Source organism: Mugil cephalus, chromosome 14 (genome assembly GCF_022458985.1).
Source record: "Mugil cephalus isolate CIBA_MC_2020 chromosome 14, CIBA_Mcephalus_1.1, whole genome shotgun sequence".
Classification (NCBI taxonomy): domain Eukaryota; kingdom Metazoa; phylum Chordata; class Actinopteri; order Mugiliformes; family Mugilidae; genus Mugil; species Mugil cephalus.
In genome coordinates, this window is record NC_061783.1 from 6,645,012 (window position 1) to 6,667,961 (window position 22,950).

At 41.3% G+C, this 22,950-nt stretch overlaps 1 protein-coding gene across 1 annotated transcript in view; it reads right to left on the reverse strand.

Moving 5' to 3' along the window:
* The window catches only part of col28a1a (collagen, type XXVIII, alpha 1a), a 31,353-nt gene extending 14,935 nt beyond the window's left edge, over positions 1 to 16,418 (reverse strand). The window contains exons 1-21 of the mRNA XM_047604191.1: positions 16,316 to 16,418; positions 15,324 to 15,462; positions 13,255 to 13,820; positions 13,081 to 13,101; positions 12,859 to 12,918; positions 11,091 to 11,144; positions 10,949 to 10,993; positions 10,013 to 10,039; positions 9,683 to 9,727; positions 9,552 to 9,596; positions 6,811 to 6,864; positions 6,662 to 6,730; positions 6,456 to 6,524; positions 6,138 to 6,206; positions 5,892 to 5,960; positions 5,720 to 5,788; positions 5,571 to 5,639; positions 3,841 to 3,909; positions 3,673 to 3,744; positions 1,247 to 1,315; positions 866 to 937 (exon numbers count right to left, since the gene is read on the reverse strand). Of these exons, the coding sequence (XP_047460147.1) occupies positions 866 to 937; positions 1,247 to 1,315; positions 3,673 to 3,744; positions 3,841 to 3,909; positions 5,571 to 5,639; positions 5,720 to 5,788; positions 5,892 to 5,960; positions 6,138 to 6,206; positions 6,456 to 6,524; positions 6,662 to 6,730; positions 6,811 to 6,864; positions 9,552 to 9,596; positions 9,683 to 9,727; positions 10,013 to 10,039; positions 10,949 to 10,993; positions 11,091 to 11,144; positions 12,859 to 12,918; positions 13,081 to 13,101; positions 13,255 to 13,820; positions 15,324 to 15,456 (1,746 nt within the window). The 5' untranslated portion in view covers positions 15,457 to 15,462; positions 16,316 to 16,418. The remainder of the gene's footprint in view (positions 1 to 865; positions 938 to 1,246; positions 1,316 to 3,672; positions 3,745 to 3,840; positions 3,910 to 5,570; positions 5,640 to 5,719; positions 5,789 to 5,891; positions 5,961 to 6,137; positions 6,207 to 6,455; positions 6,525 to 6,661; positions 6,731 to 6,810; positions 6,865 to 9,551; positions 9,597 to 9,682; positions 9,728 to 10,012; positions 10,040 to 10,948; positions 10,994 to 11,090; positions 11,145 to 12,858; positions 12,919 to 13,080; positions 13,102 to 13,254; positions 13,821 to 15,323; positions 15,463 to 16,315) is intronic.
* Between the last annotated feature and the right edge of the window lie 6,532 nt (positions 16,419 to 22,950).

A 22,950-nucleotide genomic window follows, 5' to 3' on the forward strand; every position in this document is an offset into this window, starting at 1 on the left:
ATGTTGGAATATGTATTTTCCTATCATGCTAGGTATTATTTATGTCAAAGTACCATGAGAATGAGTTGGCCAACTCCTGAAATGTGCATCTGTTCTTTAAAACCATCACAGTGAGCATCAAGTGCACATCACTTGTATTCAAAGTAACATTATTTTGTCAAACTATCTAATGCAGTGCAGACTTTTTTCTAGCCATGACGCATCAGTGTGCTAATGACTTGGTTTGTTTGCTCTTGCAGCCTCTGTGGAAGTCTTCTGCAGTGACTGTAGCATTATATTCTGTATGTCTTCTGTAACAGTAGCGCTTGATGTCTCTGTTAGTTTAAGGCGAGTCCTTCTTGGACGACACGCGTCTGTCAGTCCTTAGTTACACAGCTCTGGCCACTTTGGATTTTAACAATTTTTTTTATTGCAGCAGTTTCTGAAAAATATCTCTTGATTTTCATGACAACAAACAGGAAAACAAGATAAAGTAGCCTAGCACAACAAACAGACTGACAGACAAGTTACAATTGTTGACAATGTGGGTTTTTCAATTTTATATTTAATTTGCATAGGAAAAATACACACATGGTGATAAGGACTCTTTCCGCTGGATTTAAATGATCAAACAGAGACTTTCCTAAAAAAGTTTAAATGCATTTCTTGTCCTAAGGTTTCTTCCTCAAATACATGTCCTGGAATTCACCAGGTATAAAAATCAGTCAGTATGGTTAAACTGTTATCCTCAGTGTTGTTTATCTTTATTAGGGTTAGGGTTGTGGACTATTAAAGTTGACACTGTTACATGCAAATAATTTGCAGACTGCTGTGGCACGTGAACCTGGCAGGACCATAGGGATAACCTAACCTACATTTAACATACCTTAGCTCCAGCAGGTCCCACTGGGCCTGGAGCTCCTGAAAGCCCCCTCGAGCCCCGGTCACCTCTGTCTCCCTGTGAAGGAGCACATACACAACAAATGTCAACATACACCTCAGCACCTCTGCTAATGTAATAAAAGGCCCATTGATATCTCTCCTGTGAAATGCAAATACCAAGTACAGTAATTGTGTTTGTGTTCAGCTTCAGTTCACAAAGTACTGACCTAAACCAGAAGTTCAAGAAAAGCACATGATTGAGTTCATAAAACAAAGCAACATCATCAGTGCTGAAATATGCATTGGTCAGAATATCTTCTTCATGAGAAGAGAGGAAATATTTGTTCAGCAGCTACATTGCAGGTGATAAAAGATTAAAAATGACCTTTTCTCCAGGTATTCCTTTGCCCGGTGCTCCCTCTGGGCCCCGCGGACCTGGCAATCCCATTTCTCCCTAAATACAAAAATAAATAAATACACTGCCCTGATTCTGTAAATGGGGAAAAACGAAAGTCACAAAACACTGTAAGTGTAAGTAACACGTAAGTGCAAAATGGAAATTTGATTAAAAAAATGTAGGAGGAGGAGGGAGTAAATGTGACTATTCTATATTTCATTTTTTCATACTGTTTCTTCCATCTATTCATCCATTGAACTGTGGGAGGGGGCCAAAAACAAAGGGGTAAGAAAACATTTCCAAAAGACCCACTGCACAAAGTTCACAACTTCATTGGAAACTGAATCTGGATGCCTTTCTATTGAAGCTGCAATTCCAGTTATGTTTTAAATACGTTTTTTGACTTTTTCCAAAACCTTCTCTCATGGCTGAAGTTTCCCTTGTACATACACAAAAACTTGATTCAAGCGTTGGCATTTTTATTTTTTGATTACTGAGAACTAGGGTTGGGCACCGAGAACCGGTTCCTAACGTCCGGGACCGTTAAGAAGACGTTTGAATTTCGATTTTTTTTCTCGGTTCCTAAATGCCCGCACTAGTGCGTTTCCAGGGCTGCTCAAAGTCTGGTTTCATTTTAATTTCAAAAAGGACGGATTGGCAACACCTGTAAAAAACGTAATACTGCCAAACGAGGATGCACAACATTCATGATAAAACACCTCCGTCTGCATGGTATAATAATCAAGGGGTCCATTCTTCAGGTTATCAACAAACTGCAGCTTCATCTGCAATGTAAATGATGGCGTATGAGGGAGGAAAAAACAGGCGCGCAGCGGGAGGTCCGACCTCGGAATTTTGCCGATTTTTTTCTTCTTTACCCAAGGCGAGTCGAGCCGGTCTGAAAATGCGTGCTTTTTTTTTCCTCCTTCATACGTCGTCGAGCAGATAACATTGCAGTTTGTTGATGACCTGAAGAATGGACCGGCTAACCCCCCCGCTCCTTCTAAAGGCTGCTGATATTAGAATAAATCACTGTGTCCTGCACAGAGCCCGATATCTGCCGAAAAATGTTTTCCTCGTATGCAGAGCGCTGCCATGATCGTTAAAAATCGTGGGACATCATCACGAGCCGGTGTGAAAGGGGCTGTAGCAATACACCCACCTGGGCTGCAGCTCTGTTTTTTTTTTTTTTTTTTTTTTTTTTTTTTAGACTGCTGCCAACTTGTAGTGTTATTTCAGCAAGTTTAAATTTTACAGTTACAGTTAGGGGCCCTCCCTTGTAACTTGATACCCTAGTTACAGTACAGCAACCAAATTAAACTGTATTAAGTTAACTGGCAATGTGAACAAATAAAAATGGCCCGTGTAAAGGCTTTTTCAAATGAAAAACCTCTTGTGATCAACAATTTAAACAATTTAAAATTATTAGACCTTATTAGAAGGCTACAAAGAAATAATGCATTTTTAAAATTTTATTTTTTAACCCGGCTACACTCTTCCTTTTACAACACACTGTGGAGTACTATTAAATGCTGCTGATGGTGCTGAGTTTGATATGTTTTATACATATGTTCAGCACACATGAGCTATCTGTTCTCTGTTCACTGTCACAAAGCATTACTTTCCACTGTGTTTTTATTAGATACTTGACTTTTACCACACAACAGTAAAGCAGGACAACCTCCAGTAGATACATGGCAAATGCATGATTGCCTGATTTATTCAACTAGCTCAACTTTCAGGTTGGGGTGTGTCTGTGTCAGCTTGTCACTTTATATAAATAAAAAGGTTGAATAGAAATAGTACTGGTACTCTGACACTGCTGTTGTGAAAGCATCAGTATGTTCCTAACCGTCAGCCAAAACATACATGTGCTGTGTGACTCTTCCCCTTCTAACTAGTCAAAGACGCCAACTTACCATAGCAACGGATAAACTGTCAGCTACCTGGTGCTGTTTCCCCAGTATACATCTGCCATTATTCACCTTTACAACACACCATTACCTGAGGCAGACACACTCGAAGGCCCAGACACACACTTCAGTACAAACAGAACTACACACTCATACACTTTTATGACTTTTGAGGTGCAGAAGTCCAAAGACTTTTGAACCTACAAAAACCAAAGACCTAACACTTACATTTAAAGTCTTTTTAGTCGTTTTTATGCTAACACGCACACATAATTTTATTTCACATCTGACAATATTACATAGGCTTACATGACTCATACTCAGTTTATGGACACATACATGCAGAAACACACAAAAGGCAGTAGCACTGGTACTCTCATTATTATTATTATTATTATGACATCATACCTACACTCCATCCAGACTGCTAGATTTTATTTTGTATATGTGACCCTTGACTTCTACTGAAGTACAGTGCGATCTTCAGATCTTCACACTCACCTCAGGTCCGACACTTCCGTCTTCACCAGGAATGCCGGGTATCCCAGCAGCCCCATCAGGTCCTGGCTCTCCCTGAAAAACACTCACACGTCAACTCAATCCCTCTACTGCATCCCATCTGGCCCAGCTGGTCAGTGGCATTATTTAAGATGAGATTTGTTTTCTTACCTTTGCTCCTGGCTCACCTACGCCCCGTTCTCCCTGAGGTCCAGGTTCTCCAGGGAAACCTTGGTCACCCTGGGAAACAAAAAGTCGTGTCAGACGGCCTACGATCGATTCAGATGGCCTATGACTAAAAGATGAAAAATGGTCAAACAATGTTGTGAGGAAACCACTGAACACAGATTAGATACTTAAAGTACAAAAATTCACACTATCAGAAGTAATTGTAAGCTGACTACACTGACCATTGATTTTCTTTTTGACCGTACCAAAGCCATTTCACTTACATTAACACCTGTCAAACCGCCAAATGCAGGTGAATTTCAGCAGTGCCTGGTAACACAGCCACTCCCACTAGCCACATTTTTTAATTGTAATTTTCTCAAACAGCATCTGAAATAATGTTTGCTCATTGGTCTATTCATGACCTACATCGCTGTATTCAGGCGTTCTCTTCATAACCACAATCACAGTTGTGAAGTGATAATGTGGAGGCTATTCAAGGAAAAGAAAAGAAAAGTGTGCAGAGCAGGTAAGAGAGGCAAAAATAACTAGGAAGCTATTTTATACGAATAAAATCTTGAACCATTATTTTGAGTCAAATTATTATCATTATTATTGTTATAATACTACTACTACTACTAATAATAATAATAATAATAATAATAATAATAATAATAATAATAATAATGTAGTTGTAAGCTGTGTTCTAAGCAGGCTTTTAATATGTGATGAGAAACCACACTTTTTTTTACTATAGGCTGCATATTTTCATATAAAAGGAGCTTTAGGCCTAAGCAGAACCTTATCAGAGCTGAATACTTGATAATGACCTGTATTGTTTAACATTTGTTGATGTGTGCACAAGGTCATTTACATTTAAAAAGTTTGTAAGGCAGGAATCAAACCAAATAGACATGAAAAGGATTAAGTTAGTTTGCTAGTTTGAATTTATACTGTGAAACTAAACATGCAGTAGTCATTGTTGTCATCCACTTATCCGAGTTCGGGTCACTGGGGGCAGCAGCTTCAGCAGGGAGGTTTAGATGGCCCTCTCCCTGGCCACTTCCATCAGCTAATCCAGAGGAACCCCAAGGTGTTCCCAGGCCAGACGGGAGATATAATCCCTCCATCGTGTCCTGGGCCACTCCTGGGGCTTCCTTCCGGTGGGACATGCCTGAAACACCTCTAATGGGAGGTGTCTGGGAGGCATCCTCACCAGATGTCTGAACCACCTCACCTGACTACTCTCAATGTGGAGGAGCAGTGGTTCTACACTGAGCTCCTCCCGTGTGTCTGAGCTCTTTACCCTAGCTCTAACTCTAAGGCTGAGCCTGGCCAACCTGCGAAGGAAACTCATTTCGGCTGCTTGTATCTGCGAGCTTGTTCTTTTGGTCATTACCAAAAGTTAAAAACCATAGCTAAGGGTTGGAACGTAGATCAACAGGTAAACTGAGAGCTTCGACTTCCGCATGCCACTCCGATCTGTCTGCCAGTCTCTCACTCCATCCTACCCTCACTCGTGCACAAGATCCCAAGATACTTGAAACATGTAGTAAAAATTACTTAATGAGGAATGTTTCTTTAACTTATAAATACTGTAATGACTTCTGAATTACTTCACTCAAAACTTTTTACATATACTTTCTTACTAATTTTTGTACAATTGTACTACTTACATTACTAATATCTATAATACAAAAGCATCAAATTTCCACTAGTTCTCTGCTACTTACCTTTGGTCCAACTATGCCTAGTCCAGGAGGTCCTCTGGGACCAGAAGGACCTACTGGCCCTTGGTCCCCCTACAGCCAGTGAGAAAAATCTAAATATAAGTGTACACAATTAAATTAAAAAACAGAAGAAGCATTTTCATTAGCCTTGCCTTTTCTCCTTGAACTCCTACCCCTGGAAAACCCACCAAACCAGGTAGCCCAGGGCCTCCTGTGTTTCCCTTAGGGTCAGACAAGTGAGAGGTCAGACAGTTAAATGTTTATGGCACAGCCTCACAGCTTTGCACATTCATGTATCTGCATCCCGGCCATACGTGAACCTACCTTATCACCTTTGAGCCCAATTCCTGGTGGTCCACGACTGCCTTTGGGACCCTCATATCCCCTGTCACCCTGTGAGAAACACAGTAAGGTCAAACCATGGAGGCATAATCCTCATCATGTGTTTTTGTTTCCCTTCTAACTACTACAACATTATCAGTTACATTAAAGTATTATCAATTAATAATAATAATAATAATAATAATAACAATAATAAATTCTGGTAAACAGTCATGCCCTGGAACATACCTTGGGTCCTTGGAGGCCCTCACCTGGAAACCCTGGAGACCCTTGAATTCCTGAAGGCCCAGGTGGACCCTAACATACACAAAAAATAAATGTTATCTTTTGAACTATTAAATAGACATTTTTCTTTCATAACACTTGTAAGTACTAAAGAGTAAAGTGAAATTAATCCAAACCGTGGGACTACAGAACTAATGGTTCTACACAGAACCTGCGGCGATGCATTTATACTTTGTGTGCTATAGTGTGTCAATATTATGTGTTGCAGTTGAATCTGATAAATTCAGAACTACATAGCTGGCTTCAGTGCTGTCAACTCACTGGCATCCCTGGTTCACCAACACCCATTGGCCCAGAAGGCCCTGGTCTTCCCTGGTTCCCCTTTTCCCCCTGAAAGATTTCACAGACAGAGATAAACAGAGTATAGTATAGTATACAGGACATAATATATCAGCATTCACCCAGATACGCTAACAAGAATAGGTTTTCATTTATTTAATTTCATACTATACTGTACTTAAAGTTACCTTAGGACCAGGGAACCCAATACCATAATCTCCCTGAGGTCCAGGCACACCCCTTGGTCCTCGGTCGCCCTAGTAGGGGAAGGGATGAACGCTTACAAACTTGAACGTAGTTTCAAATTGCAAACAAGCTGAGATTTGAATTTTCTTACTTTAGATCCAGGTGGCCCCTCTGGGCCTTGGTCACCAGGTTCCCCTCTGGCTCCCTGACACAAAACAAATTAGAAGAAAGGTAAGTAAGTACATTCGTAGTCATGAGGAACAAATTTGATCAGAAACAGCTTCTCAACTGTGATGAGAACATGAACAAAGTTTGGCTCGATGCATAAAAGACATTTGGGAGAATTCTGAAATACACAATCAAATCTTAACAATGATTGAATGAGTATCTCTTTGGTTTGAAACAGTGAGACATTTATGTCACTGATGGTTCATCTGTGTTCTACAGTATGTTTTTTTAAATATATGTTTTGAATTCAAATTTTGCAGTTGTCCTCCCCAGCACCTGGAAACCCCTTTTGCTAATGTGGATCAAATAATCATCATGCAACTGATTATGCATATAACATGGGGATGAAAGTGTCTGCCTGGCCCAGTGAGATGTATCTGCCCTCTAGTGGAATCCAAGAAGAAACACAAATTCTGTCCTTGGACTGAGTTGTCTTGCCCAGAAATGAAACTATATCAAGAAAGAAACAAGTAAACCTTGACAAATAATTATGTCTCATGTAACTTCATATCAGAATTGCTAGAGCTTTAATCGGTTTTGTTACTGTATGCAATTCAGTATTGCCACCTTAGTCATCCATTGTGGATATTCATTATGATGAGTGCTTTAATACTTGAGCTTGGGCTTTACGATACATTAGGATGATTGACACACTGCTGAACATGAAATTGTGATGTATCATGCAAAATCAACATTGAACTTGTTTTGCTATCCATTCCACCCATTCATTATGTATTGCCACCTATCCTCTACAGCAGGGGTGTCATACTTTAGTTAAGGGGCTACATATAGCCCAGTTTGATCTCAAACGGACCAGAGCAGTAACATTAATAGAATAATATCCTATAAATAATGATGAAGGTTTTCCTTTGTTTTAGTGCAAAGAAGTAAAAGAACATTGTGAAAATGTTTACAAAGATAGATAGCTGTTAGGTTTTGGGTCTCAGCAGTATGTTATGTCCGCCACTCTGCCTGAAGCAGTGTGGCCCCGTAGTGTGCAAATTAGGAATAGCACATCATTTATTGAAAAATCAAAGTTAAATTCTTCTATGGAATTTTCGCACAATGCAAATTCATTGCCGTGGGCAAGAGTGGACCAGTGGGCCAGTTATGGAGGGTTGCTTGGGCAGCTTTCGTTAAGTGGGAGGCATCAAGCCTTTCATATTTTCATGTCATAGCCCATTCATATTCACATGGACACCTACGGCCAATTTGGAATCACCAAATGTCTTTGGACTGTCAGAGGAAGCCGGAGAACCTGGAGAAACCCAGGTAGGCAAAAGCAGAACGTGTAAGCTCCTCAGAGAAAGGCCAACTGGTGGATTCAGGCCCAGCTTCATGCTGTGAGGCCACAGTACTAAGTGTAGTGTACATTTTGTACTTTTCTTAATTCATTCTCTATTTAAGTAAGTTTTAATGATTAGTTTAAGACCATCATTAATGTATTTTTGCTGTTCCAGCAGGGAAAATTCTGGGAAAACTGTTGATTTTAACAGGCATAAAGTTATAATTTGCTACTTTTTTTACTTAAATCATTAAAGTGCTGAATAAACTTCTGGTGGTGTGTGAAGGTAGATTTCATGGGAACTGGAGGCAGATCTGAAGGACGTGAAACCAAATGGCACTCTGGCAATGACTGATGTTGATGCTGAAGGGGGCAAAAGGCATTTAAGGAGAGAGGGAATAGATAATATGTGCCCAAATCCTAATCCTCTGGGACAACGTCTGCTCAAAGACTACAACCAAACATTGCAAGCTTGGATTCCCTGCTTTAAAAAGGCTACACTAGGGGAGGGTTAAGGCCTAATCTACAGCTCACATTCCACAAGTGCAGAGCAGGAGATGGACTCCTGTGTGTGGGTTTCGCTGCAGAACAGATTGTTTCAGCGTGGATGTGAGGGGACACAGGAATCGTTCAATTTGACCACACACCCCAAGCGTGTCTGTTTGGTCTGCCTAAAACATGGAGATGCTATTCTGCAACCTCAGATACTGATAGATAATACGAAGCACACATTGATGGTCATTTAGTATGTGTTGAGTCCAGAGCTTGAGCTAGGACATGATTTGTCCTGGAATAACAACTGGGAGGAGAGGAGATACGTCGGTCTTCAAGTCAGGATGGGGTTTTGGGTTAAGTCACCAGCTGAAACAGTTCCTCTGCAGACAACGAGCACTAGCACATGCCGCCAGATATGTTCAGTGAGTGTAGGTTTATGGAGGAAATGTTGAAATAAGCCCGTCATTTAGATTTAGCTCGACCTCCTGAAGGTCTAGCATGGAAGGTCCCACGTATTGGCCCATGCTATCCCACACTATGTTCCAATTATGCCGAGCATGTTAAATTCAGTGACCAGGCTGCATTGCACTAATGCAATGATACTGACGATAATGCATAATTGTTGTGCTTCATTTATATTGCACCATATACAGTAGAGTTGCAGATGAGAATATTTGCATCTCTGGTCCATAGAGGTCACGATGGTTCACTTACATATGAACATGTGAAGATGCGAAGCTCTGCCAAACTGCTTTATGACATAACTTTTGTCAAGTTTTACTCATTCTGAACAACCTGAACTACCTGAAGCTAATATATACAGTCCGTTGCCATGGATCCAAATCTACGTATGGTTTAATAGAATTAAATGTTACAAACTTTACCTTTTCTCCTCTGGCGCCTCGAGGTCCAGGGAGTCCGTCCACACCCTTTGAACAGACAAAAATATGATATCACTATTTATATGCAGATCTTTGCAACGGCAAATTATAAACATGGGAATAAAAAAACTTACTTTTTCTCCCTTTGTGCCATCAGCACCGCATTCACCCAGTTCTCCCTGGAGAATACAAGCAGTGAGCACGCAGGTAAAGGAAGCTCAGGTTTAACGCGTTTCTGATCTGGGCACTGAGCCAAGTAAAACTGTCTGACACCGTCTGTAGCCCACTGGCTCTGCTGTACTGAAACTAGGACAACAGCCAATGTGTGTGCATGCATGTGATTTCATATGGCCAAATTACTGAGGCATCGACAGTAAAAGTCCATGGACTAATCAAAAAATGCATTTTCATATTCTCTGTGGTATGTGTCATTTCAAAATGAAATTAATAATAACAAAGCATACCTTTTCCCCTTTGAAGCCAGGTCGTCCCTATTGAAAGACACATAACCAATTAGGCAGTTGGTTATTGTATGTATGTATGTATGTATGTATGTATCTCTCTCTCTCTATATATATATGTGTGTGTGTGTGTGTGTGTGTGTGTATAAAAGTGTATAAAAAGTGTGTATAAAAGCCAAGCTATGTTTATTCTGTGTGCAGAGAGGGCTGCCGGCATACTTTTCATTATTTGCATGAAGTATTAAGTACACATCAAGCGCACTGCCAAGATGTGTTTGGCCAACCTTGACATCAACACTGTAAGTGTCTGAAATTGGCAGGGGTGTAATAAACACCTGCATGCAGTCCCGCAACTTAACAAAGCATGCTCTAATCAGTTGTATTTGGCAACCTGCGCTAAGGCTGCAGACTCTGCACAGAATCCCTGGTCAAATAAAAATACTTGTAATTGTCCATCCAAAATACTTTTTATATTTCTCTGTGTACAGTTTAAACAAAGGAGTTTTAAATGTTCTAATTAGCTGTAGCTGCAGCAGCTGAATAGTTTTGAATGAAGAAGCCAGCCTAACAAAGATTTTCTTGATTCCTCTGCACACATATCTTTGTGTACAGATCAATCTGAAGAGTTACATTCTGCTAGTTAGTAAACTTCAGAGACACATTTTCTTTTATTTTTGGAGTGAACCTAAGTTTCTGTGTCCCGCTATTTCAGACATTACCCTAAGCTAAGCTAATCGATTCTTAGATGCAGCACACACTCACTATTGCTTTTAATATTTTAAGTGAAAAAGCTAAAAACTGAATAAGGGGTCTTTCAATATGAAATATATAGTAAAAAAAAAAAAAAAAAGTGCATCTCAAAAAAGAATATATCAGTATTCTGCATGAAAACAGTCCAGCCATGACAAGAGAGGGCTGGGGAAAATATTTGAGAATTACCTCAAGGCCTTCCAGTCCTGGACGTCCATTGATGCCAGGTTCCCCCTACAGTGACCGAGCCCAGACAAAACAGCATATCAAACAACACGTCGGGCATTCTTCTTGTCACCATAGCTGGATTATGAAAACAATAGAGACATACACGAGATCCCTTTGGACCTGGAGCTCCGTCAGACCCTGGCTCGCCTGGCTTCCCCTAGATGAAAGTGGAGGGATAAATTGTGCAGAATGAGAATATTTGGGCCCCTTTTCAGTTTGGACTGGCATATAAGTGACGTAGGGCATTCTCACTGTGACCTGTCTGTAACCCCTTGTCCAACACAAACCTGGACCTCAGTGGAGCAGGTTCTCAGATCATCACAGCCTGCGTGTTTGCTCATGTTTAATCCTCTATCCTTGACCTTTGCTTCTTTCAGAGGGCCTCTCTTCAGTAATGCTGCCAGTATAAACAGCCCGCTCACCACCTGTTACACTTGCATTGTGAGAAACATCCTCTAGTCTTTCCCCGTGGTGCTTTGGAAACAGGCCAGACGCACCTGCTGGTGGAGGCTGCCACGCTGGGTGCTGAGGCTGAGAGAATGCCTGGCTATGTAGGGATAACAAGCCACCGTGTGAGGCTTACTAGGCTCTGTGTGGCTGATGAAGTGACCGTTAACCACGGCTGGACAGGAAGCTAGTACAGAAATTGTATTATGTACTTATTTTAGTAATTCAAGAATTTTTTCAGTACAAAGGTGGTGCCTCCATTCATAAGACTTTGATGCAAAGGAACTGCTCCAAGATCATCTGTGACATTTTATAGAGATATTCTTGGATCCAAAAGGATGATATTAGTGCTGGGTAAAAGCACCTTATACTTTATTAATGGAACAATTCAACTGAAGGTGACAGATGATTAAGAAGCTAAAAAAAAAAACTGAACTGAAATCTGCAATAAATCTCTGAGGCGCATCTACGTCAGGCCTACTTGTGTACTTTCAGATTTGCCTTCTTTTACATTCTCCTTTTCACATTGATTCATGTACTGCTAGATTATGTGCAAACACATACACTTGTGTACTTCTGTATTGTCCATACTGCAGATAACAGGCTTATTGAGTTGTTTTTTGCAACCAATGGGGTATTGCTTTATTTATTTATTTTATTAACATTGATTATCAACAACAGTGTCATGACATGAAGTTTTGGAATTTTTCTGTTCTATCAGAATGTAGTGTTTTAAACATCTTTTGTTATCCAGTTGAGTTTATATTGCGGTTCCTGTTATAGTTTGAAATTGAACACGCTCTCATTTGTATTTTGCCAACGTATCCTGTCTTTTCTATTTAGTCTCCATGCTCCACCCCTCATTAAGCTCACCTGTGTCTTGTTATCCAATTACCTGCCTCTGCCTTGGTTTTGTCTCTTCTCTAGCGACTCCCTTTCTAGCTTCTCCTCATCTGTTTCAGGTGTTCCTTCCGGTGTCTCCTGTTCCATGTATTTCTCCTATAGAATTTGAGTTCCCTCTATGTTGAATCATGCCATTTTTTGGACTCAAGTTTCACACTGAAGCACATTATGTTCAGACCTCGAGTACGTTTTATTGAAGTCCTCTCTTGTTTTGTCATGCTGCCTCGTTCCTGAGTGTCTTGCGTCCTATCCCTTTGCTAAACCATGAAAAAAACACAGCATCGATCCTGACTGAGAATTGTGACTAATATTGTAGCACGGCAACACATGTGTGTGGCAACAAAGGCTAATGTTAAGGATCAAATAGCTCAGACCATATCATAGCTGCTCAAAACTAAATACAATAAAACGTTTTTATTATTGAATTTGGTATGGAAAGTCATCTTATCATTATATTGGTACCCACTAGCAAATACCTGGTATGGAGACCACACTAAATGATTGGATTATATCAGACTTACGTGGCTTCCAGCATGACCCTTCTCACCCCGCTCACAGAGACAGGTCTTTGGCTGTGGGCACTGAAACAGGAACATGTGAGGGCAGGGGGGAGACAAATGTAATATAATAATATTTTTTGCTGACTAGTGTGCATGCCAACACCAGTACAAACAACACTAAAGTACAACATACAGGAATCACAAAAGTTATTAAGTTATGCAGTGATTAAGAGAAAAACTTACCCCTGCTTTAACTACTGTGTTCTGAAAGGATTAGAAAGGAAAGGAAAAGTTTAGTCCAAACTGACACCTCACATAATCAAAAGCCTGAAACCCCCAGGGTAATTCTTAGGTGGCAAGAAAACTCTCTTTGGCCAGTCATACATAAGCTGAGTATAACAGACTAACATTACTGACCAGCTCATTGAAGAGTCTTTGGTCCAGCTGGTTGTCGGTGAGGCTTAGGACATGCTGCTGTGGGGGGGCACTGGCAATGGATCGCAGTTTTGTACCTGTGCCACCCTCCCTGGGCAGTCCGGACAGCTGGATGATGAACACCCTGATGTTGTGTTGTTTGGCCTCAGCAGCAGCTGTCACAGCACTGGGGCTGCGCGGGTGATCTGTCCCGTCCGTCATCAGCAGCACCACCCTCAGGCTGCTGTGGGACGTCTCGTGGTTGAACACCTTGGTGGCGTTGGTGATCGCGTAGGCAGAAAAGGTGCCATGACCGATGAAATCCATAGAGGCGACCCGGCTCTGGAAGACATCCAGGTCCTGCCAGTCTTTGAAGTTGTGCTCCACTGACACAGTGCTGCTGTACTGCAGAGCGGCCAGGCGGAGACGCAGTCGCCAGCCGGCCGAGTGGAGCTGCATGACTTTGGTGCTGAAGCGCAGAACGAACTCTTTTTGTCGTTGAAATAGCAGACCTTTGGCCTTCTCTGAACTGTCCACGATGAACATGATCTCCACAGGGCAGATCAGGGCTAGACAGGAAGAAGAACATCAAGGCTCACAGCAACAAGACCGACAGGTGTCAAGCAGTGGATGGATCCAGAGGTGTCTTACAAGTACTTCTGTCAGAGAATCTAATTGTAGAAAACATTAGGCTTCATTGTTTCTACAGTAACTCATCCTAAAAAATGCTGAAAATAAATTTCTTAGTAGTATGTGACGTAGGCTAATGAGTATCTCTCTTGGATACTGACCAGTCCTGGAGCTGACTGGAGGTGGCAGCTGTATTAACTAAATATGAGTTCTTGTACGTACACTGATCAGGCATAACATTATGACCACTGACGGGATAACTAAATATCATTGACCATCTTGTGACAATTCGATGTTCTACTGGAAAAATCTTGGACCTAGCAAATGATGTGGATCTTACTTTGACATGTAGCACCCACCTAGACCAGACCATAGCAATGACACTCCTTGATGGCAGGAGTCATCCCCAGTGGGATTCAGCCTGACACAAACACAGATTAGGAACAACACAAGGTGATGACCTGGCCTCCAAATTCACTGGATCCCAAACTGATCAAGTGTCTGTAGGATGATCCTCAGAAGCTCCTTATCTCAACCCATAGGAACCAAAGGCCCCCACTAAAACATTGTGTTTCCAGACACCACAGGACACCCTCAGAAGACCTCTGTCCATTCTCTGATGAGTCACAACTGATTTGGAGGCACAAGGGAGACCAACACAATATTAGGAAGGTGGTCATAATGTTATGCTTGATCAGTGTTGATAAACTTAAATCATGACTTCTATCACTGATGATATTTCTATTTACTATTTAATACACACAACTGAGTGATGTTTCCCTACTAAGACGGTTCTTTTTCTACTTAAGGACTTTTGCCAGCCCTGATATTATGCTAAAAGGTTCACCATTAGAGGGTCTCCAGTGCTGATATGCCCAGTACAGCACAGACAGAATACAGTAGCTGGCAGTTACCAGGAATGTCAGGGGGCTGTCTTTGATACTTAATAATAATAATGCCTTATATATAGTGCCTTGTCAGCGACACTCAACACGCTCTACAATCAAGAGTGCTTTGAGCTCACAGTCACACCCTGGTGGTGGTAAACTACCTCAGTAGTCACAGCTATCCTGGGGCAGACTGAATCCGTCCAATCCGTGCCTACAGCCTCTCTGACCACCACCAAACATCACTCACACGCAATCATACACCAGGGAGCATACACCTAGGGGCAAGGGGGGTTAAGTGTCTTGGCCAAGGACAGACCAGGGATAGGGCAAAATCGGACCACTAAACCTTTTGGTTATTGGACGACCGCTCTACCTCTTGCCAACTTATGGCAAATGGCAAATGGGACTGGGTAAAATAAGTCCAAAGCTGTCTAAACTCAGCATTGACTATATGGCTGATCACAGCCTACACAGATCAACATTTTGTTTTGTTTTTTTACTTTTTTTTGTAATCTTTGCACAAGTTCATATACCACAATGATAAACACTTACTTTTAGCCTCATTAACAATGACATCTCTTTGACCCTTCCTCCTCCTACTGTGGCATCTGGTTGGGACGGACAGCGCCAATAGAAGAATTAAAACCTTCATGAGCTGCCACAGTGTCATTGTTGAATCCAACATCTAAGCCTGGGTAAAAAACAAACAAACAAAAAAAAAACGAGACGAGCAATGTTACAATGGTTCTGGTAAAATCACTAATGACATCTACACTGAGTGGAGTAACAAAGCCTGCAGCGATTCCGCATCAGCACAAGAGGGAGACAGAACTACGACACATACGTAATAGTTGAGTTTCATTATTTTTCCATGCTGATGGTAATGCACTGTATAATGGGCTCAGCACAGAGCTGCCTGTTACAACTGAGGGCAAAACTTAGAACGCAACAGCTTTTGGTCCTTACCACAGATCTGATTTTACCAATCACTGCTACTAACTCTGCCATACCATACCAACTACAACAAACACTGACATTACTGTTAATACTATCACTAGAAGAAGTATTGCCGATATTCTAATATTACCGTCTTTCACTGCTGCCTCTGATGATAGACATGGTCATTGCTCTTATGTAAGGATGCTAGTATGACTGGATGGCATATATACTGTGAGACACTTTATATTTGCCTGCCAACAGAGTTTATATGGCAAGCATGTGCAAAGTTATAAATCAATTAACTGGAGTAACTTCAAGAAATACTGCTACATAACTAGTGAAAAACACTCATTTTGTTCTGGTTACTTTAGTCAAACACTGAAGAAATAATACGTCGATGTCATATAATATGAGATGAGAATACATCAGAAATAAGAAGAAAAAATAAGAATAATGTGAGGATACGGTTTTCTGCTCTTGAAATGGGAAAAAAAAGGATTAAACTACAACATAAATTATTTAAGACACTGGGCTTTATCCACAGTAGCCTACTCCTAATCGGATTTATTTCCATGCATCATCTAAACTGGTCCAAAGTCACGTACCTGAGAGATAATGAAAGTGAGATTTCCAGGTTAATCCATCAATGAGATGAGATGAGCAGGGGCCGCCGTGCTGTGCTCCTCTGCGGCTGCTTCCACTGTAGAGGCTTAGGAACAGGGCGCTCAAACCTGCAGCATCTCAAAGGGCGACCGCGCAAGTCCGCCGCACGTACTACAACTTCCTGTTGCGATCTTCGCAATACATGGCCGAATGGCAGCGCGTGTTTTCATTATAAAGTCCCGACACATTTCCACGAACGACGGACTGTCCGCTTTTATTTTGAAAGCAAACTGCCGACAACGAACTGGCACAGCTGCAGCAATAGACAGCAGTTAAGTACTGATTCTAATAAAGTGGCTCTAAGGCCTGACTATTACATTGTCATTTCTATTTTTTAACTAAAGGAGCATCAATGCCCATTAAAATATATGCCAATAACTCTTATAACACCATCCATCAAAATGTACAGAAGAAACACATTGTTTTTCTTATATGTGTATACTGATGTAAAGTTCTAGGTACTTGGCTGTCTGGTCTGTAAAAAAAAAAAAAAAAAAAGAAATACTTTAATTTTACTAAGCTTATATTTGATGCACAAAAATAATGAGTAAAAAGTTTTAGCTTTGGTCTAAGCTGCAAAATTCTGCACCATGTTTATCAGCTACACGTGGTACCAAGGGGAAAATAAATCTTAAAGTAGTTGACTTGTCTGATATTTTGAAATACTATCAGTGATCACAACATGGTTCACAAAGAAGATGTTTGTGTACCATGTTCCAAAGGTGTCAGCAGCGTTACTTTTATTAACATTGTCTCACTCTTATTGCAGTAAGTGGAACTTGCAAAATCTAAGAAAGCTACTACAACTGTAATATTAGCTTCACTAACACCCTGTTTAGCCTGATACATGTACATATGTGCGAATGCTTCTTGCAGCTTTCCACCACTGGAACAAAAATATGACCTATAGTGTGCTCATGGGCCACTCAATGTACAAAACGTGTGTTTACCAAAAATTAATTATTGATTGAGACAGCCACAAAGTATTTATGGACAGTCGCATTGTCGACTCGGGGTGGGAGACAAGAAAGATCTCTATTTGGGATGTTTGAAATGGAGTGTCAAACTGAGAATGCTGAGTGGCTGTGAGAAACGGTACCTGCGGGACGTTGGTATGAGAAACTTCTATTAGCTGCTCCCATAATTCACACAGACAGGATCAGATAAGACCTTGTGCCTGATTCCTGACATAAATCATTGACACGTCTGAGGGCTGCCACTGAAAAAAATTAGCAATCATTCAGTAAATATTACCTGGAACATTGGAGAAAACATTCCTTCAAAGAACCACACCTTATACGTCAATCTGACACACAGCACTGACACATCTTATAAAGTTGTTAAAACGTACATAGTGCAGACACCAGTGAACATTTATTTTGGAGTCGTGTTCTTAACTGCACCACGATGAATAGCTATTATGATCAACATGTTGCCTCAATACACAGAAGAAGTCAATGCTGTGAGGCTGAACCAGTCACTCTAAAGTTGAGGCCTGTTGTAAACACTTGTTCGCATTAAAGTTACCAAAACTATGAAGGAACACATCAGGATTATGTAGTTAAGAAAACAAACCAGAATATGTTTTATCCAACTTTTGCTTTGATGACAGCTTTGCTCACTCTTGCCTTTCTCTCAGGCATCTTCACAATGTAGTCATATGGAATGGTTTTTCCAATATTCTTCAAGGAGTCCCAGAGGCTGTTCTGTCTTCACTCTTGAGTGGGGTTAGGTTGGGTCATTGGTGAGGCCAGGTCATATGATGCAGCTCTCCATCACTCTCCTGCCTGTTAACGTTGATGGCCCCTCTAAACTTGAACTTGATGGGATGGCATGTTTTTGCAGAACACTGTGGAAGCCATGCCGGTTAAGTGTGCCTTGAATTTTGAATAAATCACAGCAGGGTCACCCTCACACCTCCAAGTCCATGCTTCATGGTGGAAACCTCAAATGTAGAGACCATCAGATCATCTTCTCTGTGTTTCCCAAAGACTGTACTGTAGATTGAACAATCAAGCTCTTGAACTTGAAGGAGAAGTTTTATCAAAAGTGAGCAGACACCATCTGAAGTATGGAAACAAGCCTCTGTGAACTTCATATGCAGTTCCTAATGGCATTGCTTAGGAAGCCAAAAAAGCTTTCTGGTCTTGCATGCACCACTGTAACAAAATTGGTCAGGGTGCTGTATTTAGATAATTAAAGCAACACAGCTCTAAACATCACATTTGTTCTCGAGAAGCTGTGTTTTAAAAAGAATCATATATGTGTAGCAGGAAATACAATTGTATAGGCTTTGGGCAATATGTGTAGAGAAACCACCCATGGGTGCTTCATTCTGGGCGCATGGGAAGAGACTGGTGATAAAACTGGCAGTGGCACTGTCTGCAGAGAGATCTGTGTTAAGACAACACAGTCAGGCCGCAACAACACTCGTACCAGACTGGGAGTTTAGAGGGCGCTTCCTGCTGCAGTTCAACATATTTTGATAAGACCAACAGGCTCTTTACAGCACATGGCTTCACACAGACAGACTCTCTGGACACAAGCTCAGCCATGTGGGGCACTGCTAAAGGTGGAGGGAAATCTGCTACGGGGAATGAAAGGAATGGCAACTCAGACAAACATCCTCGGGGGCAAGATCACAATTAAAGATCAATGTGCGAGGTTGTTAGTGTAGTTAGTGGGCGGACCCTAAGGTAAGATCTAGTACTAAGTGTAAAATGGTTAACTGGTATATTTCCAGTACAAAAATCAATCAGATGGTCACAGTACAAAAATCTGATCAGAATACTTTTGCGAGACGCACAATTCATTGTCATTTTGTAAGGCAACACAAGCTTTGGGGAGGCAGTGTTTCACTTTTATGCGCTGAGCCTCTGATGTCGATATCTGTTTATAGAGATTCTTGTATTACCACTCGCTATGCAGCAGCTGTTGCAGTCGTATTACTCAAGTTGTGATTACTGTTGATTAATACTCCGAAGAGGGAAAGGCGCAGGCAAACATTTTTCAACTATTTTCTAGCCCTCAAAGATGAATTATCATGCTCAAGGATCTAACTGCTGTTTGCAAGACTTTCTGTCAGTCCAGAAGTCCAAAAGACTGCAAGGACTTTGACAGGTGTTTTTTTTTTTTTTTTTTTTTTTTTGAGTGCACTGATGGCTTCATGAGGCCCGTCCCAGGAAAGGAAAAGTTCTCTCACTGGTCATACCACATTTAGAAATCATCACAATGGGGGGCAGTGCTTTCCAGATTTGAAGCAGAAGACAACACCTCAACATCAGCTATTAGGAGGAGAGAGCAAAAGGACCCATTCCCTTAGATCCCTATGGCAATTCTGTGAGTTACTGAGTCAAACATAATGCAAAAGAGTGTGAAACACTAGATGGGGTCATTTGTCAGCCTTCTGACATGAAGATTGATCTGATACAACTGGAGACAGAAAACTGCACAAACATGCCTACTGAGGTAATGAACTACCTGGGTCTAGAGAAGACTGAATTGTCATCGGCAAAACAAAGCAACAAGGGAAGATTTCTAATTTTTTTTTTTTTTACAAAACCATCTGGCAACCTTTCATAGATTGCTTCTCTTAAATGACATGTTCGGGCTCTGTGTCTTTAGGTAGTTGACAAAAGAATGACGGTCACTTTAGACACTTTAAAGCAACTGTGTTGCTGAACTTCCAGAAGCAACAAGCCGCTATTTCTGCTCTTCTATCAGGCCACAGAGACTGTTTTTGGAGCTTGTGGATGATTACATGAGGTGCTTCCAGGTATGAAATCTTATTGAACTTGCCATGGTTGGATCGAAAGCTCCCTGTGGCACTTCAGACTGTGGCAGGCCTGACAGCTTCGTACAGTCGGTCCGAAAGCCCTGCTCAAGGGCTCTCATAGGCATGTGAGTGGATTTTTCAGACATGTTGGCTCACATTACATCACAAAGAAGTGCAGCCTCCGCCAGCGTAAAGAAAATAAAAAAGTGTCTGATGTCCACCTTGGTATGTAGAATATGAACCAATAACCTTTGGAGGTGTGGCAATAGGTTAACATTTGAGAGGTTTACTAGAGCTGCTCAGTCTAGCAGTTATTGTGGTCATTTCAGGGTTAACCAGGAGAACAGAAGGGCGTCATAAACACCCAGCCCTTCGAACCCTTTAAAAGAACTAAAAGAACACAGGTGACGGATTAACCTTATGAGTGGAGTTTACTTTATCATGACTGATGTTAACTTAACCTACCAGGCAAAGGGAAACATCCACAGAATGATATATGGGTGTGATGGATTGGGCAGAAGACTGTTTTTTAAAGATAAGCAAGCATCCTTTCAGCGCGGACCCACCAAAAAGATCAAGAGGCTAATTTTATTTGACAGTTTCAAGGGTCGCAGTCTGTAAAATCTGCACTGAAATGTGCCTTACTCTGCCCTCGAAGCCGTTAACTGGCTCAAAAAATGTCACTTAATAGTTTGAAACTTCACACACGCCATTTTGAAGAGATAAATATTCTGGGATTAAATCACCACATACATGATGATGATTTAGTGAAACACTGTGAGATACCAACTCTTCCTCCGCTGTCAGGGAGCTCTCCAGTGTCTATAAGCTAATTGTTTTCTGATCTGTGATTCGTAGGCAGAAGGAAATTTAATAAATCCACATTTTGAAGCGCCAGCTCAGAGCTCAAACTTTGCATCGCTCAACCGCACACTCGAATACTCCAGAATGATTGATTTTTTTCAGGGCTAAAACAAGTAAACCATGAATGAATGCATGCGCAGGGTTTGACAAGGATAAGCAGTGACAGAAAATGAAGACATCCCCGTGACAAAGTGTGGGAGATGGAAGAGATAGCTTGTGTCGATGGAAGCAGATGGACCAGGAGCTGCAACATTAACGGCAGTGCCTCGACTTGCTGGAACACGGCAGCTGCCTTCCTCCAGGCTACTCTTCTCCCCAACGCCACACCGAGCGCAGGGGGGACATACTTAGCTCTTTTACAGCGGCTGACACCATCACCCCGTGTCTGTGCTGGGGTAGTGATATACGCATGCATACATTGGTTTGCCATAAAGCTACAGTTTACAGCAATCACGTCCTCTTTGATCACAATCTATGTCACCATTCTGAAGTGGCTGTCATCTATCACTCTGCCGAAGGACGAAGATTTACGCTCCATCCCAGGGCTTTCACACACCGATTCATAACGATGTCCACTGAAAACAAATCTGCAGTTCTGTTGGTAAAGGAACTGAAGAACCATTTTGTCGTAAACGGAAATATTGCAAGACTCAAAAATTGCCTCTGATGCGTTTTTCACGCAGTCTGCCGAAAGACTTGAGTCAAGCTTGCTGAAATATCTTTGTTGGACTGTTCAGCCACATTATACACCAATCAGACATAACATTATGACCACTTTCCTAATATTGTGTAGTTCTCCCTTGTGCCTTGAAAACAGTTGTGGCCTTCTGAGGGTGTCCTGTGGTGGGGGCCTTTGGGTCCTATGGATTGAGGGGAGGGGCCTCTGTGGATCATTCCACAGATACTTGATCAGTTTAGGATCTACTGAATTTGGAGGGCAGGTTTTACATGTTTTTTGAGTTGTTCCTAAATAATATTTATGTCATTTCTATGGGGTGGGAGTGTCTGGTCTGGTCTAGGTGAGCAGTACATGTTTAAGTAACATCCACATCCACAAATGCCAGGTCCAAACATTTCCCATAAGAACATGACATTGTCACAAGATAGTAGTCATGATGTAGTCATGATGTTGTGGGTTAATCAAATAACTTGAGTGGCCCTAACCTTTTATTTTAATTTATGTATTTATTTGTAATATATCATTACTAAAAATAAATTAAAGTCAACTCATTATTTTTACAGTTCATGTGTCATTACTGCACTGCTGGTTGGTGGTGTCCAGCAAATGACGTGGCTTTCACAGTCAATTGGGAAACTTTCTGAAGTTCTGGTCTGACAAGAAGTTAATGTATCGAGGCTCTCACCGTCCAAATACGGCTGAATTTATTAGACAATCTAAAGCATGATAATCCAGTGTTGAGAGCAGGAGTCCGAGTTGCAGTCTTAAGGTACAGACATCAAATCCTCGATAAACAGCTCCTGACCAGGTGTCAAGGCCAGAACACTGCACTTGAACACACCACAAAGTCTGCAGCCACCTGACATACATTTTAGCCTGTGTGAAAGGAAAGAAATCTGCACACCAGCAGGTGGCAGTCAGTATTTGTCATGCAAAATGAGACACCAGAAGAACTACTATTAGCTGAGATCATATCTCTCAAATGCAATCAAAATTTTGTACTTTCATCTCATCACAAATGATCAGTACGAGGCCTTATTTGATGCCCTACCCTGTTTTAAACTCCGACCTAATAGAGGCAACAGTGACAAAAGTAATAATGCTGTGATCTTCAAGCTACTTTATACTCACATGGCAATAAAACTTACTACAATATGTACCACAACCAGCATGATCAGCGCACAGGTGTTCTGTTTGGCTAGATTTACAAAAAGAAGAATTCAAATTACCTCAGGGTTCACAATGAAACTGTGCAATTG